Source organism: Dama dama, chromosome 17 (genome assembly GCF_033118175.1).
Source record: "Dama dama isolate Ldn47 chromosome 17, ASM3311817v1, whole genome shotgun sequence".
In the NCBI taxonomy this organism is placed as follows: domain Eukaryota; kingdom Metazoa; phylum Chordata; class Mammalia; order Artiodactyla; family Cervidae; genus Dama; species Dama dama.
The window spans coordinates 31,159,893-31,178,774 of NC_083697.1; the positions used below are offsets into that span (position 1 = coordinate 31,159,893).

The following is an 18,882-nucleotide window of genomic DNA, read 5'->3' on the forward strand; positions in this document are numbered from 1 at the left end:
AAGGCAAAGGATAAAAGGAAAGATATACCCATTTGAATGAAGAGTTTCACAGAATAGCAAGGAGAGATTAAAAAAAAGCCTTCCTCAGTGATCAATGCAAAGAAATAAAGGGAAACAATGAGTGGGAAAGACTAGATATCACTTCAAGAAAATTAGACATACCAAGGGAGCATTTCATGCAAAGATGGGCACAATAAAGGACAGAAATGGTATAGACCTAACAGAAGCAGAAGATATTAAGAAGAGGTGATAAGACTACACAAAAGAACTATACAAAAAAAGATCTCACAACCCAGATAACTTTGATGGTGTGATCACTCACCTAGAGCCAGACATCCTGGAATGCAAACTCAAGTGGGCCTTAGGAAGCATTACCACAAACAAAGTTAGTGGAGGTGATGGAATTCCAGCTGAGCTATTTCAAATCCTGAAAGATGATGCTGTGAAAGTGCTGCACTCAATATGCCAGCAAATTTGGAAAACTCAGTAGTGTCCACAGGACTGGAAAAGGTCCATTTTCATTCCAATACCAAATAAAGGCAGTGCCAAAGAATATTCAAACTACCACACAATGGCACTCATCTCACATGTTAGCAAAGTAATGCTCAAAATTCTCCAAGCCAGGCTTCAATAGTATGTGAACTTCCAGGTGTTCAAGCTGGATTTAGAAAAGGCAGAGGAACCAGAGATCAAATTGCCAACTTCTGTTGGATCATAGAAAAAGCAAGAGAGTTTCAGAAAAACATCTGCTTCATTGACTATGCCAAACCCTTCTGACTGCTGGATGACAACAAACCATGGAAACTTCTTAAAGAGATACTTGACCACTTTACTTGCCTCCTGAGAAAACTGTATGCAGGTCAAGATGCAGTAGTTAGAACTGGACATGGAACAACAGACTGCTTCCAAATAGGGAAGGAGTACATCAAGGCTGTATATTGTCACCCTGCTTATTTAACTTAAATGCAGAGTACAGCATGTGAAATGTCAGGCTGGATGAAACACAAGCTGGAATCAAGATTGCTGGGAGAAATATCAATAACCTCATATACACAGATGACGCTACCCTTATGGCAGAAAGCGAAGAGGAACTAAAGAGCCTCTTGATGAAAATGAAAGAGGAGAATGAATAAGTTGGCTTAAAACTCAACATTCAGAAAACTAAGATCATGGCATCTGGTCCCATCACTTCATATCAAATAGATGGGGAAACAGTGCAAACTTTATTTTGGAGGGCTCTAAAATCACTGCAGATGGTGACTGCAGCCATGAAATTAAAAGCCACTCACTCCTTGGAAGAAAAGCTATGACCAACCTAGACAGCATATTAAAAAGCAGAGACATTACTTTGCCAACAAAAGTCTGTCTAGTTAAAGCTATGGTTTTTCCAGTAGTCATGTATGGATGTGAGAGTTGGACTATTAAGAAAGGTGAGAGGGGAAGAACTGATGTTTTTGAATTGTGGTGTTGGAGAAGACTCTTGAGAGTCCCTTGGACTGCAAGGAGATCCAACCAGTCCATCCTAAAGGAAATCAGTCCTGAATATTCATTGGAAAGACTGATGTTGAAGCTGAAACTCCAGTACTTTGGCGACCTGATGCAAAGAGCAGACTCATTTGGAAAGACCTTAATGATGGGAAAGATTGAAGGCAGGAGGAGAAGGGGATGACAGAGGAGAGATGGCTGAATGGCATCACCCAGTGGATGGATATGAGTTTGAGCAAGCTCCACGAGTTGGTGATGGACAGGGAAGGCTGGCGTGTTGCAGTCCATGGGATCTCAGAGTTGGACATGACTGAGCAACTGATCTGAACTGATCAATGATCATCTGGGTTATTTTCAGTCTTTTGCTCTTACAAATACTGCCATGGAAAGTAAACCTGTCCATAAGTTACTTAATATTTTAATGAAGAACATTCTTTTTAAAAGTACAGAATAATGGGGACTTCCCTGATGTCCAGTGGCTAAGACTCTGCACTCACAATGCCGGGGGCCTAGACAGGATCCCTGGAAACTAGATTTCACATGCTGCAACTAAGAGTTCACATTCTCAACTAAAGAACCTGCATGCTGAAAATAAAGATCCTGCATTTTCCAACAAAGATCGAAGGTCTTACATGCGGCAATAAGACTCAATGCAGCCAAATTCATTAATTAATTTTTTAAAAGTAAGGTATAATGAAAACAAGGATTCTTTAGTAGGGAATGTTTGCCAAAACTTATCCTTCTATTTTACAGTATTGGCAAACGAAACCAGCATACTAATAATAATAGATTACACATACGTAGGTCTCTCAAAAACACCTCTGCCTTCACTGTTTTCTGTCTGTAAGCTAGGTAAATAGTTAGGGAGGGCTAACTGCTGTAACAAACAACAAAATTGTGGGGACTAAACAATACAAGTATTTGTCTTCTGTTTCTTCTTGGCGGGTGGCTTTTGTGAGATTGATCTCATGGTTTTAATCTCCTATCTTACTTGGAAGTCTCCTGCTTTGCCCCCAACTCTCAATAGAGAACAGGCGGGTGGAGAAGGCACACTTATTTTTTGAAAGCCTCGATATGGAAATGACACATCTTGACAAGAAACAGTCACATGGCCACCCCTTCTGCATGGAACAGGAGTTCTGGTGGAAAGCTCAGGAAGAAAAAAAATGAGTTTGATGAACAGTGAGCCAGTCTTGGTCATTTAAGGCCCTGGTTATCTGCTTCATATTCTTCAATATATTTGCTCCAATGTTTCTATAGAAATCTGTAACCCATAAAAAGATCATGTCAGTGAAAAGGTGCTGTGCCCACTGCAAAGTAGCCTTTGGATGTGTGTGAAGCAAATGGAACAAAAGAGCCATGGCAGGTGCAGTTTTCTATGTCTGTAATTTTACATGCGCTATCATTCAACACAAAGTTTCAGCACCTAGGAGTGACTTGGGGAGATTTGACCTACCTCCAAAATAAACAGTCTGAATAAAAATGTGATGCTTTGTAAATGCAGTCTCAAGTCATGTCCCCCACTTTTGGGAGGCAATCGGATTGCCACAGACAACCAAGAGTAGAGCCGCAATATTTCGGATCCTATTCTTTGAGAATTTTAAATATGTCATTGGAAACGGACACTGAACTATGGTTTAAATCAGTCACAAAGAATGTTTGTAAACCTACTTAATAGAGAACACAAATACAGAAATTTCCAAATGTATATTACAAAAGTTCTTGATCTTTGATACATTTATAAATCATTAATGCTATTACAAATTCTTTTTTAAAGCAAATCTACTAGTATTGCTCTTGGCAAAACTATTTTCTGGTCACTTGGAGTGTTATACACGATCTTCCTAGGTGGCGCTAATGGTAAAGAATCCACCTGCCAAAGCAGGAGATGTAAGAGACACGGGTTCGATTCCTGGGTCACAAGAGATCCCCTGCAGAAGGAAATTGCAACCCACTCCAGTATTCTCCCATGGACAGACGAGCCTGGCAGGCTACAGTGGAGAGTTGCAAAGAGTTGGAGATGACTGTATTTGCTCTTGGCAAAACTATTTACTGGTCACTTGGAGTTTTATATATATCCATATGTAAAAGTATTATACATTTGCTATATGTTTATTTTTATACATATCATATATATATTTATTTATCAAGTGCTCTGTAATTTATAATATTCATTAATTTGAAACAGCACTTTCTGTAAAATTAGTAAAGTTTTATTACAAAACCAGTGAAACAAGTTTGTGAAACAGGTTCTACATTATAATAATATATAGTAACTCTTCTCTCTCTTCTTCAGATTTTTATAAAATTCCTGAATTGTCAGTGAAGTTTGGAGAAAAAGTGACTTGTTTCATTTTTGAGAATTAAAATGAGTACACTGTTTTACTTTAAAAACAGGAAATAAAAATCTAAACAAAGAGCCAGCATGCAAATTTCCATATCCTGTGGTGAAATATGATAAACGACCTGGCCAGCTCTTGCCTAGACTTGTTGGAATAATCTATTAATGGAGGAAGAGTTCATCTCAGGCTGCTTCCTGCTGAGGTTCTGAGCAGTAGAAAAGGCTTATCGAAGAAATTAATAACTTATTTCACAAAACATCAGGACACTAGAAGATAATGAAAATGGTATTCATCTAGAAATAATAACAGTGATGTCTTCAAAACTGTTCAGTGAGAGATTGCATCTCTTTCATTTAAGACAGAGAAGATCACAGGTATATATGGTCATGGGCACTAATCAAATCCTCTTCCAAGGTTTTTAACTCAGAAGTACGAAACTATAAAAGAGCACAGAGAACATACATCAGGTCTCTTTTATCCCTGGATGTCCCCTAAGTCTATTTCTTCATCTTTTAAAATGAAGATAAGCCATGATCATGTCTACCTCAGACATGTTTAGGTTGAAATTTGACCTCTAGGTCAAATTCCATAGAAAACTCATAAAATGCCTTGTAACTGTACAGAATTTACAAGGCTCAAAAAGTATTTTGAGCAATTGATCTTGCATAATATCATGCCTCAAATATCCTAAACCTAGTCTATGGGGTCGCACAGAGTCAGACACGACTGAATCGACTTAGCAGCAGCAGCAGCGGCATTGACTCATTAATCATGATCTGATAGCCTTAAATGTTCCTATGAACAAAAGCATTGCTCTTTCATTCTCTGCCTGGGCCCAGACAGTGAGAAATCTCAATGAAAGTAATTCTATAGCAAACTGGGGAAAACTTAAAGCAGTTACAAAAGTAAACAAGATGATTCTCAGATAGATTGTTGGTTGGATTAGTTAGCTTTCACTAGGTTACTCTATGCTGACAAATAATTCCACTCCCATTCCTACACACACACACACACACACACACACACACACACACATATACATAGCACCTACACAAAACAAAGCTGAGAAAGTCTTAGAGTATGCAAAAACCTTCAGCTTCTTCTCTGAGCCCTGTCTATCCTATTGAGAGGCCTAGGGAGTCACACTTATCTGTGCAAGGCTTTAACAATAGGTGTTATGGTCACACGTTTTATATGATTTTCCCCTGGGGCTGAGTCTGTAGCTGCTGCTACTAAGTCACTTCAGTTGTGTCCGACTCTGTGTGACCCCATAGACGGCAGCCCACCAGGCTCCCCCGTCCCTAGGATTCTCCAGGCAAGAACACTGGAGTGGGTTGCCATGTCCTTCTCCAATGCATAAAAGTGAAAAGTGAAAGTGAAGTCACTCAGTCGTGTCCAACTCGTAGCAATCCCATGGACTGCAGCCTAGCAGGCTCCTCCGTCCATGGGACTTGCCAGACAAGAGTACTGGAGTGGGGTGCCATTGCCTTCTCCAATCAAAACCTAGAGATGACCAATTGCTTTCAGTTAATCAAATCTTTTTAAGCCAATCAAATAATTTCCTTTCTTTGCTTCCAGACGGTCCCTAAAGAAGTCTTCTCCCCCAGCTCCTATTGGTGGAGTGCCTCTAACTACTTCCCTTTTGGCACTGCCAATTCCAATTGATTTCCTTTTTTACACATTTAATCAATGATTTTTTTTTACATGTTTAATAACAAGAAACTTTAAGTAAATGTTAGTTACTCAGTCATGTCCAACTCTTTGTGACCCCATGGACACAGGTTCCTTTGTCCACAGGATTCTCCAGGCAAGAATACTGGAGTGGGTTGCCATTTCCTACTCCAGGGCATCTTCCTGACCCAGGGATCAAACCTGGGTCTCCTGCATTGCAGGCAGACTCTTTGCCATCTGAGCCACCACTTTATTGAATTACAAATTTTAAAATGGCTCACTTAATTTAAAAGTGGATCCAACCAATTTTTGCTCACATAAACTGCTAAATATGCCTCACGCTATCTTGTGACAGGGCTGACATCATCACCTAAAGTTTTTTTATTAGGGATGCTTCTTAGGATATATCTTTGAAAGTTTTTCTTTCACAAACTCTTGCCCTCAATGCCAACATACTTACTAGAAAATTTCACTTGAATTCCCCGAATGTCAGCTTGAACTTTTCATAACGTTCCTGACTTTCCTTTCTTCTCTCCTCTGTTCATCCATGTCTACCCTTTTGGCATTTTCGTTTCTATAGATGCTACTTCACATCCTAAACTATCAATCTAAAAAGGCTGAGTATCTTCTTGTATGCCCTCTCTCATTTATCCATATCTTTCCTACACTTTCTTAAATGCCACACCCAGTTACTAAATATTACTGAGTCTTCCTTCAAGATTCTACATCCTTGTCTTGGTTTCAGGGTTAATGGTTTTAGGGTTTATACCTAAATGACATACATCAGCTTTACCAGCCTTCTCACAAAAATTTTCTCTTTTATGATTTAGCTTCTACCCCATGCTAGATTAGTACCTTAAAATTGAGGAAAACTGTATTCTCCCTTCTCAGAAATACTGATGGGTTTCTCAGTGCTTCAGGGTAAAGTGTGCTTTCCTTCCCCAAGATTTAGGGTGTTGACTTACTATAATAGTTAAGATCCATTTCAGCAAGTGATAGGCAATCTAAAATTAAAGTGGGGACTTCCCTGGCGGTACAGTGGCTAAGACTGTGCTCTCCCAATGCAGGGGGCCTAGGCAGGTTTCAGGCTTGCATTGCGGCTTTTTACTTTCACGTCAAAGGAAGACAGTATGCTAGACCAGGGAAAAGATTTAGGAATCAAAGATACTTTATTTCATCCTTCTCCAGCATCCAATGTAGAGGACACCATCATTACCATCTGTTACGTGATAAACACATGATGGAGCATACATTGCATACCTTCTCCTTTAATCTTTCAACAGCTACCTGAGAATAGGTGTTACTGTATTCTTTTCATAGAAGAGAAACTTGAAGCTCCAAAAAGTAACTAAGATGACACATTGAGAAGAAAGCAGAGCAGAGTTCTTGTCTACTTGCTCCAGAGCACATTCTCTTAACTGCTGTTTAGTGAGGCAACAGTGAATTCCTTTAGCAGGACCTCATAGCAAAGAGTACATATTGTCCAAACTGGAAAAGGTATTAATGTTGGCTTCTAGTTACCTATCAGGAAGCCTCAGCAGAGCTCAGATTAACTATTACATCAGGTTTCACAGTTTTAAAATGTCATTGTAACAATTCAGTGGGAGAACTGATTAACTTTTCCTACTGATTACAGTGTAAAAATTCCTCATTTTTAAGGGGAAGAAAATAACAAAACTTTCTGTCAAATTGTTGGGAACTTCTTCTCTGGAACGTATCTATCAGATATGGAAGGGTCCTCTAATTTGATAAAAATCTTTCAAACTGAAACTCAAACTACAGTACTTAAGAATACATATATTAAAACTTTTTGACGTCAGAAATACTGAATTATATTTAAAATGTAATACATTAAATGCTATAAATATAAAAGATTTAGATCATTACCGCCTTCAAGCAGCTGGACATTTACACAAGTGTTATTAATCTGATAGTTGGAAGACTAAGTAGCTGGCATTATGATAGTACTGTGTGTACTGTACTATTTTTTAAGCCCACCATTTGCAATTGATTACATGGACCATGTGCCTTTGAATCACGTTATAAGTTACCCCACTGACATTTACCGAACATTTGTCATGTAGCAAACTGTTTAGCATAGAAAAGTTGACAGAGTAGCTTTGAGGTTTCATTAAATCACCTTTAGTCACCAGGTTATAGGTACAACCCATTGATGTGTAATCTCCAGAAAGATACGGCTTATGATTTGATTAAAGAATACCGTCTCACTCCAAGCTCTCTAGGGGTAGTCCAAAGTGTCTTTTCTGACCAGCAAGGGGGCTTTCAACACCGTTTTTTCCGTGAAAGTATCCCACTGGGGTGGCGGCGGGGGAGGTTGGGCATTCAAAAATGGTGAGGAAAGAAGGGGGAGTTAGAACTGAAGGTGACGTGGGAGCAGCGGATCATGATCAGTCTGTGGCTCGAGACTCGCCCAGCGGGGCTAGAAGACTGGAATCACTATCGAGGCTGTGGTTAGGGGAGTTGGGGCTCCTCTCGCTGGACGCGTTCGCGTCACCTGTCAGACTGAAAAAGCTGGGGGATGCTGAGGGTACCAGGGAAAAGAGTACCCTGGGCCTCGGAAAAAGGCTGTGGACTGGTGGGTCTCTGCTTTCGAGGTGCTCATTTGGAAGGGGAGGGCGGGAAGTGGGGCGCGCTAGACCCCGCGGAGACTTCACGTGGTCTCCGGAATCAGGGTAGGAGAAGAAGGCGAACGGGTGATGGTGGGGTGCGCGATACTGCGTGCCCCTCCCCTGAGCCTCTCAGCTCCGCCTCTCGGACACGTGACCACAGCCGGGGCGGGGGGTCCCCTAGCTCCCGCTGCAAAGCTCGCTCTGTTTCTCCCCTCCCGCCGCCGTGCCCTTCTTCTCCCCAGTTCCAATCCCTCCGCCCTCCCCCACCTCCTTCCGCACGCTCCAATAGGGATTCGAGCTGCGAAGCGCCCGCCCCTCCGCCCTTTTCTTCGCTTTCTCATTGGCTGAAGCTTCAAGGACGCGTCCCGAGGGCGGGTGGCAGCCATTGGTGGGATGAGCAATCCGAGTTCCCGGATGAGGGAACATTCTGCAGTATAAAGGGAGCGGGGAAGGCGGGAGACAGCGCAGTTTGAATCGCGGTGCGCCGGAGGAGTAGGCGGCGGGTTCTCGCTGGGTGTCTGACTAGTCCTTTCTCTGCCTTGCTTGTTAGAGCTTCCGCAGAATTCGAAATGGTAAACTTGGTGGAGACGCTCGAAGACTCCGCGGGTTTTTGCCGGCGGGAGAAAAACCCGTTACACACGGAGATGGGGGTGAAGCGGCGACGGTTGGGAACGCGCGGAGACAGGATTTGGAAGAGCAGGGGGAGGTGTTTTGTCGGCGGCGAGCGGAGCAGCCTCGGATCTCGCGGCGGGCGGTGACGGTTGGGTGGCGCGCGCAGCGCCGCTGGGGGCCGGCGGGCGGCGAGCGGGCGGACCAAGGCGCGCGGCCGCGGCGGGCGCGCGGCGGGGGGCGGGCGGGCGGGCGGGGTCGCCCTTGCGGTGCGCGGCGGGCCGGAGACCCCGGCTGGGCACGGGGCCGCGCTCGCGCCCGAGCCGCGGCGCGGTGGGGGAAGGGCGCGCTGCTCTGGTAATCCTATATTCTGCGTTGCTCCTTCGCTCGCGGGCGTGTGCGCGCCGCAGGCTGGCGGTAAGGCTGGGAAGGACTCCGGAAAGGCCAAGACAAAGGCGGTTTCCCGCTCGCAGAGAGCCGGTTTGCAGGTCAGTGGTGGTTCGTGCATTCTGGAAATCGTGGCGTTTTTCTTTCCTTTTCCTCTCTTGTTTATCATCGCTCTGGATGAGCGTTTCGTCTTTGCGTGGGTGATAGTGTCGCGACTTGGTTTACCGATGCAATAAATATGGGGGGGGGGCGATCACGTGTGTCTGTGCTGGGGCGCGTTGCTGCACCAGCGTCCGTGCCCCTGCCTTTGGCGCGCGTATAATTTTACCATCTTTGACTCGTCTATCTTTATGCATTTATGTTTGTGTATGCTAAAAACGAAGTTTCCGGTGGGCCGTATTCATCGACACCTGAAATCTAGGACGACCAGCCATGGACGTGTGGGCGCGACTGCCGCTGTGTACAGCGCAGCCATCCTGGAGTACCTCACCGCAGAGGTAAATGGGTGTACGCCTATAATCTGGATAAGGTTGGGAGGGGGTGGGGGGAGGCGGCGAGAGGGAAGGAGGAAAGTGATGCAAGAAAACTCCCAGGCTCTGAACGCCGCGAGAAGCTTCCGACAACGCTAGGGGGGGCTGGTGATCATGATGGGGATCCTCCTGAGCTTGCGGCCTTAGGAAATAAAATTGCGTGCCCTCTTTATGGCTTTTGCTTATCTTGGCATTCAGGTAGTGGGGGAGATGATAGTTGGTAGATATGCGTTCATCATGAAGATTTGATTCTTGTCTGGATTTGACATTAATGAAAGTTGGAAGCAGATTGATTTCATTCTGCCTTCTAGGTACTTGAATTGGCAGGAAACGCATCGAAAGACTTGAAGGTAAAGCGTATTACCCCTCGTCACTTGCAACTTGCTATTCGTGGAGATGAAGAATTGGACTCTCTCATCAAGGCTACCATTGCTGGTGGTGGTATGTAAATATTAACTTATAAATTTCTCTAGAGAAAAGAATTTGCTTTTAAATTTCCCTCTAGTAATTTTCAGTCTGGAAGAGGACACAGTATATTTTCACTGATCTGTAGTATGGTTGCATTATGAAATTTGATTTCTCTATGTATTTCTGAATTTTTACTCTGCACTTAGTTGAACATTAAACTCTTGGTTTTAAAGTACTGTGTTATTTTATCCCTCTTCTAGGTGTCATTCCACACATCCACAAATCTCTGATTGGGAAGAAAGGACAACAGAAGACTGTCTAAAGGATGCCTGGATTCCTTATTATCTCAGGACTCTAAACACTCTTAACAGCTGTCCAGTGTTGGTGATTCCAGTGGACTGTATCTCTGTGAAAAACACAATTTTGCCTTTTTGTAATTCTATTTGAGCAAGTTGGAAGTTTAATTAGCTTTCCAACCAACCAAATTTCTGCATTTGAGTCTTAACCATATTTAAGTGTTACTGTGGCTTCAAAGAAGCTATTGATTCTGAAGTAGTGGGTTTTGATTGAGTTGACTGTTTTTAAAAAACTGTTTGGATTTTAATTGTGATGCAGAAGTTATAGTAACAAACATTTGGTTTTGTACAGACATTATTTCCACTCTGGTGGATAAGCTCAATAAAGGTCATATCCCAAACTAGTTGTGTATAAAATTTGCTTGATTATAGTAGGAACAGCTTTGTTTTGAATAGGTATCTTACCTAGCAATAACTTAAGCACATTTCTTCCCTTGAAATCACTGTTAATTCTGTCTGTAGATCAACAAAGTTAAAAGGCCCAAGTATTTTTTTTTTTAATGCTGTGTAATGAACTATTAAAAGATTTTAAAACTTCAGCACAAGTTGATGTTTTTTAGGCTAAGTTTAACCATCTCAGTTCTTTAGCTTTGTTTGCTGTTTGTGTTAGCAGCACTACACCAGAGTACTGTGGGGACTTGGGTGGGGGTGGGGGTGGGGAGCAGAGGCCAGGTAGGAAAGTCCTGTATGTAGCTACCTACACGGAAGGCACTTTTCAGTTTAGACTGATAATGTTTTCAGTGTGCTACACGCTGTTTTGAAGGTTACTTGTATTAAATTGTTCAGTATGTGGTAACATCTTTGGGGAACATACTATTCACATTTAACAGAGAAGAATCAAGGTTTCTTTGAAAGTCCTGAGTTACATATTTGCTGCTATGGCAGACAATATCTTTACCGAAGAACGTGTGAAAATGGTTACTTTGTAATTAGGTTAAGTGGATCATTTTGACACTTAGTTTCTGGCACGTTCTTAATACCAAGCAAAAGGTGGGCCCTTTGCCTTCACTGAGGATACCAACATGGCGAGTATTTCACAAGGGTGATGATTAAAATGGGAGAAGGGAGAAAACCAAGTTCACCTATAGAGGTAATACATTGCCAAGGAGCTGATTCCTGCCCTGTTCTGGTCATGGTTACTAGCGTTTTGGTTTTCACCAGAATAAGTGCGAACTACACATTATCTTAAGTGTTCGCTTTGTACCTCTTGGGATGTACTAAGCGTTTAATGGCACTGAGTCAGAAAAATGGAGTATGAATGAAATAAGGCAATGAAACAGGAATTAGGGTCAAAGGACGCCCTACTGGGTTCCTGAACAGCTGTGCCGGAAGCGGTGTCCCGGGGACTGGCAGCTGGGTCCACACCTGACCGAATTCTCCTTAGGCTGACCTAGGCTGAGAGGGGCCGGGGGGCGGGGCCTTTGATGCCTGGGAATTTTCTTGAAAACCAATGTCCCCCCTCACTCGTTGCCCGGTAGTTAGGAAGGGGGGCTGCCGCCTTCGCGGGCCGCGCTGGGGGTTGGAGGGCACCGCGTTGTTGAGGCTGGCGCCTGGGTCCACGCCGCGACGAAACCCCTTCAGGGGAGCCCCTCCGGCGGCCAGCCGGCCTGATATCGCCCGCACACCCCCCCTCACCCTCCAGGTCGGTCGACCCGGAGCCTGTCCGCGCCGGCAAGGACCAACGAGCGGGTTCTGACGGCCCGGTTGTGGAGCCCAGTCCGGGGACCAGAGGGACGCGGCTCGCGGCGTAGCGACCCGCGGGGGGCGGGGAGGCCGCCGTGAGGAGGCGGAGCTGCGAGCCCGCCAGTGCGCTCCGGCCCCGCCGCCGCGGTTGCCTGCGCTCCTCCCCGCTCGCCTTCGCACGCCCCCAGCCCCGGCCGGCCTTGCCTCCTCAGCGGCGGCGGCGGCTTCCGCCCCTCGTTGCTGAGCTCCCGCAGGAAACGGAAGAAGGCGCAAGCCATGGAGGGGAACCGGGATGAGGCGGAGAAATGTGTGGAGATCGCCCGGGAGGCCCTGAACGCCGGCAACCGCGAGAAGGCCCAGCGCTTCCTTCAGAAGGCCGAGAAGCTCTACCCACTGCCCTCGGCCCGCGGTGAGGCCCTCGGTCCCTTTCCTCCCTGCCCTGTCCCCGGGCCGCCGCGCAGCCCGCCCCGCCCCCACCCTCGCCCCTCAGGGAGCCGCGGAGCCCCCCACCCGCCCGACCCTTCCGGTCGGACCCCCAGAACGCTCCTCGCCGACACACCCCCGCTCGGGCCCTGAACATCCCGGCCGGGCCGGCCGTGGGCTCCGCGAGACTCCCTCCTCACCGGCCTACCTGCGAGATGCCGGCTCTGAGGCACCCGGCTGGAGTTGCCGGTTCCCCTATCGGTTTTCATGAATATCCAGCTGTCATCCTCCCAGGAGATTCATCTGGTCCTGTCTTACCAGATGGGGCTTTATATCTGGATGTGTGGTTGTGTGACCCCCCTCCCTCCTCATCCTTATCCGCGATTAAGGCCTAGGTCCCTAGTGAAGTGAGAGGAACAGGGAACTCAGTGGTTAATGTACAGGTCCCTGGTTCCACCGCCTCTGGGGTAGAAAACGTTGTTCCCAAAGCAAACATTTTCGAACACCTGAGATGACATTGCTTTTCCCTGGGAAAGAATTCTTTAGAAGAGAGGACCACAAGAATGATAAGAGTCAGTGAGGGTTTGCTAAATAATATCCGATTTGATAGCACCATAATTATCGACAAATGAGGCACATCTTTAGGAACAGAGCATTGGATTTCCTTTAGTCGAAATCCTGCTCTTCTCTTGCTCTCTAGGCTCTAAAGTAATTATAGCCAGCACTTAGTGAGTGCTTGTGAAATACCTACTGTTTTATATGACTTATTTCATTTATTCCTCAAATCGATCCTAGGATTCATTTGACCAGGCTCACTCATATGGAAACAGACCTTTTGATGAGTGAATGAATGAATGAGTGAATCAATGAAAATATCTTACCCAAGGTCACACAGTAATTTGTAGCAAAGTCAGAGTAGTATTTGAGCTCTCCAGCTCCAAAAGGCCTTTAACCACGACATTCCATTATCTGGTCCATAGGATACAGTTTCACTTGAGGTTCAGGATATTTCCATGTTAAGAAAATTATCAATAAGACAGTAAGAGTGTGGGGTTACCTGTTTCATTTTATTGTTTTCTTAGTTTTTTTCTACTTACTGAAGTCCTTGAATTTCTTTACTTTTCTTTGTCCTTTTTATTTCCCTGCTGTTGAGGGAAATGAAAGAAAATAAGTGAATGATTTTTTTTTTCTTAATGTGGCAAAAACAGAAGCTTACCAACTTAACCATTTTTAAGTGTACAACTCCATAACGCTAAAGATTTTCACACTGTGGTACAACAGATCTACAGAATTTTTTGTCTTAACAAAACTAAAACTTTATGCCAATTAAACAATTCCCTTCCCTGTTTTCCCTTTCCACCCAGCCCCTGGTAACCACCACTGTACTCTCTTTTAAAAAAAACTGCCACTGTACTCTCTTTTAAGTAGTACTCTGGCTACTTTGGATGCTTATTATATAGTAAGTGGAATTATTTAGTATTTGCCTTTTTTCACTGGCTTATTTAATTTAGCATAATGTCCCTGAAGTTTATTCATGTTATAGCATAAATATGATATTTCCTTTTTGAAGGCTTCATAATATTTCATTGTGTACATATACCACATTTTCAATATCCATTCACCATCTATGACTAGACTGTATTGATAGTTTCTATATCTTGGAAACCATCACAGTCTATATTGTAAATAAGGCTACTAAGAACATGGGTGTACAAATACCTCTTTGTGATCCTGCTTTAATTGTTTTTGATATATACCCAGAAATGGGATTACCAGATCATATTGGTAATTTTATTTTCACATTTTTTGAGGAATTGCCATACTGTTTTCCATAAGAGTTATACAATTTTACATTCCTACTAACAGTGGGCAAGAGTTCTTGTTTCTCCACATCCTCATCAACACTTGTTATTTTCTGTTTGATTCTTTGTTGGTTTTTGACTTACCCATCCTGGCAAGTGTGAGGTAATACCTTATTGTGGTTTTGATTTGCATTTCTCTCAAGATTAGTGATGTTGAGGATCTTTTTATTTGCTCGTTGGCCATTTTTGAGAAATATTCAAGTCCTTTACCCATTTTTAAATTAGGTTATTTTTAGTTGTTGAGTTATTCCTGTGTGCTAAATTGCTTCAGTCTTATCTGACTCTTTGTGACCCTATGGACCATAGCCTGCCAGGCTCCTCTGTCCATGAGATTCTGCAGGTGAGATTCTGCAGGTAAGATTACTGGAGTGGGTTGCCATGCCCTCCACCAGGGACTCTTCCCAACCCAGAGATTGAACCCACATCGTAACATCTGCATTATTAGCAGGCAGGTTTTTTTTTTTTTTTTTTACCACTCATGCCACTCATGCTAGGAAACTCTTACAAGATGTCTGATTTGAAGATTTTTTTTCTCCCGTTCTGTAGGTTGTTTTTTATTCTGTTGTTTCTTTTGATACACGGGAGTTTTTTCCTTTTGATATAGGCCCATTTGTCAATTTTTGCTTTTATTGCCTATGCTTTTGGTTTCTTTAGAGCTTCCCTGGTGGCTCAGATGGTAAAGCGTCTGCCTGCAATGCTGTAGACCCGGGTTTGATCTCTGGGTCGGGAAAATCCCCCTGGAGAAGGAAATGGCAACCCACTCCAGTACTCTTGCCTGGAAAACTCCATGGATGGAGGAGCCTGGCAAGCTACAGTCCATGGGGTTGCAAAAAGTCGGACACGACTGAGCAACTTCACCTCACTTTGGTTTCATATTCAAGAAATCATTGCCAAGAGTTAAAACTTTTTGAATTTTTGTACTGTATGAATGCATGATTTCATTTAGTCATTATGTAGTCTTAGGGGGTGCTTCCCAGGTGGCACTAGTGGTAAAGAACCCACCTGCCAATGCTGGAAATGAAAGAGATACAGGTTCAGTCCCTGGGTTGGGAAGATTCTGTGGAGGAGGGCAAGGCAACCCATTCCAGTCTTCTTGCTTGGAGAATCTCGTGGACAGAGGCCTGTCAGGCTACTATTTATAGGGTTGCAAAGAATTGGACATGACTGAAGTGTCTTAGCACACATGCACGCACAGACTTGAGGGACAGTTTTAACTTTAAGCATGTAACCACTCCAGACGGAATACCTTGGCTTTTGAAGCCTCACCCATAACTAGCTTGTAACCTTAATCTTGGGCAAGTTAGATAACCTATCTAGCTTGTAGCTTTTCTGTCTGCAAAATAGGACAACAATGTACCGATTTCATAGGGGTGGCATGAGGATTAAATGAGTTAATACATGGGAAGCATTTAATAGCACTTGATTATTTTGGTGTCATTTCCATTTAACAAGTGTGAGACAGAGTTTTTAAACCTATAGTCTGTAATTCTTCTATGAAACAAGCAATTTGAATCAATCTACTAAAGATACTGTAAAATATCAAAGCACAATACAGCTGTTGCTTTTAAAGACATGAACATAGGGAAAATTAAGACAGTAACAGTGAAAGTTAATAGTACAATGTATTGTAAGGCAACACGTGATTACAACATAAAGTGATTAGCTACAGTTGTGGTGTAGTCTGAAGACCTTATTCAGATATGGACTTTGCCTCTGACAGATTTGAGTTACTCTGACAAGGATGAGTTACTTATTGCCAAACCTTGTTTAGTTATGTATAACATGAGGATTTCATCACAAGGTTGATGTTAGGTGAAATAGATCATGTGCAAATACTTAACAAAGTGTATTTTACATAGAATGTTCTCAGATGCATACTGGAATAATTTAAGAATCCAGAGGAGGAGGAAAAGATCTAGAACATTTGTATAAGCTCCTGATAAAATATTTAGTGTAGAAGGGAATTGAAGCTATTGTTTAAAATGAAATTTAAAATTTTTATCCCTGAATTTCATGTATTCTAGACCACTTTTACATCTTTATAACTTAGAGCTTTGGTTAAAAATATTCCTCTTGGATGTATTTTCATGCTAAGGTAGGCAAAATAAAACATTGCATTTTGATTTCTCTTATTTTTATATAGTGAATGCAAAAATGTGAGACTAAATTCTAGCTAAATTCCAGAGTTTTTGTCCCCTTTACATTTTATTCTTGCTAGGTAAGGAATCTGATTGATAAACCACTTTAAAAAATTGGCAAGACTTTTCCTTAGGGAAAAACTGCATCCTCAAAAGAATCTAGGACATTGTTGCTTTCTAAGTATTTAGTTGAGGATATTATTTTACAGTTTATTTAAATGGACTTGTAAGCAAATTGGATTTATAACTTTCAAATACTTTCATATTATGAGTTTGGTTTATGTTTGAAAGGATTAATATATGTATATGATGCTACATAGGAAATATAAACTGGGAAAATATCAGCAAGAGGAAGTAAATTCCATTTTGATTTCTTAAACTTTATGTTTACTGGATTATTGATATGTTTTATATTTTTACAGAGAGATTCAGCCTCACAGTTTTAATGCTTTATATTACTATTTTAATATGTTAGTGTTTAATTCTAATTGTCAGGCAGTTTGAAGTATAGATTTTTTTCAGAGAAAAACATTTTAATTATTTTCAAGAGTTTCATAGTAATTTGAACCAAATGGCAGTCTACAGCTTCAAAAAAGGCCATCCTGTGTCTACTCTAATGAATAGATAACTCATATAATTTGCAGCCTCTATCTGTACAATAGCAAATTAAAATAGTCCTCTTTTTATTATTTCCCCTCAGGTGAGAGCTATATGTATAGATTTTTCTTCCCTTTTTTTGCTACTTTATTTTAAAATTTAAACCTAATAAAAAGTTCAAAGTTCTGTTCCCTTTAGTCTCACTTAAAATGATAAAATAAAACATTTAAAACTCTCATTTCACATCTGCAGTATTATCCAGCCTATTCCTATGAAGACAATACCATTTTCTTTCTGTTTCTGACTTAATCAAAATTTAGTGATGAGTGTAAATAATACATTCAAAACAGTTATTTTGGTAGCACTAGTTAAATATTATAAAATGATTTCCACATTTCAGCTAATAACCAAACTGTCTCAAACATTATAGTTGAAGAAAGAATACTAAACTTAGTTTTGAACTTCAATTTAATGGTTTTATGTGTTTATATCCATAACTGTCTTTCTGAGCCTCAATTTTTACATCTGTAGGATGGGGATATATTTATTCAGCAGTATTTACTGAATCCATGCTTCTTTGTGGCAGGCACTGTTCTCAGAACTAGCGAGTCAGTGATCAATAAGACAGTTGTCCTCTTGGAGCTTACATTTTAGAGGAATGGAATAGGAAATCTCTGCTAGACACAAAAATGGCTCAGTTCCTATCATTCGCTTTTCCTTTCCTGAGCTACAGTTTTCTCATCTGTAGTCTTCACAGGATTATTATGAGGTTATTTTATTAAGTGCTATAAGAATTTCATGTATTAGTACAATGGCAAAAGTATTTGGATGATTCCTTGGAGTTACTTATATAATATTTGTCTCTTTTCCGTCATTTTTATCATTAAAAAAATGCCTTAAGTTAGGATTAATCTCCATGTGAATTCAGGTACTCATTCCATTCTTAGTTAATATGTAGTTCTCCCTGCTTTGCATTTATTCCTTGTATTATTTATGTATATAGCTCTTCCTTTCCTAGATTAAAAATTCCTCTGCTGTCAGGAACTATTTTAATGTTACTGTCTTTTCTACTCATGTGGTGTCTACCAGTCTTTTGCATGTATTGTGGCATCTGTAAATCCTGGTTTTCTGGAATGATACCTGTTTAGGTAGTTTTATCCCTTATCAGTGAAGACAATTTGTTCATAAATATATGAAAAAGTTACAGCTGTAAGGCTTTTCATGATAATATATTCACAAATGAAATTTTCCCACAATAGACAAGTATGGAAAAATGTATATAAGGGTTGTCATCATAGCAGAAATTTGGAAAGAGTCCATCACTGGAAACTGATCAAATAAATTGAATTGCCTACATATACTGTGCACTTAAAAACTATGATGTGCCTCAGTAATTTTCTATTCAGTGACCCACCTTACCCTGCTCATTGACTATAAGTTTCCAGTTGTCTTTACTGAATTCAGAGTTCAGCCTGTTGTCACTCCCCTGTTGCAATAGTCCTAAATAAGATCTTAAAAAATAAAGATGATATGCACCTACATTTATTGCTATAAAATGATATATACATTGAATTATAAACCTATTAAGGGCAGGCTACCAACATATGTAGATTATTCTAGTTTTGTTTCAAAATATTTAAAAAGCTAAACAGCTAGCCAACTAGAGTAACTAGAGTTAAATATACCACAATGGTTGAGTGATTTTGTGTGTGATTTATAGGAGATCTTTACTTTGTTATATCTTTTTTTAATGAACTGAAC

At 41.8% G+C, this 18,882-nt stretch overlaps 2 protein-coding genes across 3 annotated transcripts in view; both read left to right on the forward strand.

Annotated features, from left to right (window-relative positions):
* Positions 1–8,541: 8,541 nt before the first annotated feature.
* On the forward strand, positions 8,542–10,762 carry LOC133071690 (histone H2A.Z). Its single transcript, XM_061164336.1, has 5 exons — positions 8,542–8,700; positions 9,148–9,225; positions 9,508–9,621; positions 9,966–10,095; positions 10,323–10,762. The coding sequence occupies exons 1-5, from the start codon at positions 8,698–8,700 to the stop codon at positions 10,382–10,384; spliced, it is 387 nt and encodes a 128-aa protein (XP_061020319.1). The 5' UTR covers positions 8,542–8,697; the 3' UTR covers positions 10,385–10,762.
* Positions 10,763–12,260: 1,498 nt separating this feature from the next.
* The window catches only part of DNAJB14 (DnaJ heat shock protein family (Hsp40) member B14), a 42,122-nt gene continuing 35,500 nt past the window's right edge, over positions 12,261–18,882 (forward strand). Inside the window, exon 1 of one of the 2 annotated variants that reach the window (XM_061164337.1) lies at positions 12,261–12,510. In XM_061164337.1, the coding sequence (XP_061020320.1) occupies positions 12,378–12,510 (133 nt within the window). In that variant the 5' untranslated portion in view covers positions 12,261–12,377. The remainder of the gene's footprint in view (positions 12,511–18,882) is intronic. The other variant, XM_061164339.1, reaches the window with a different exon arrangement.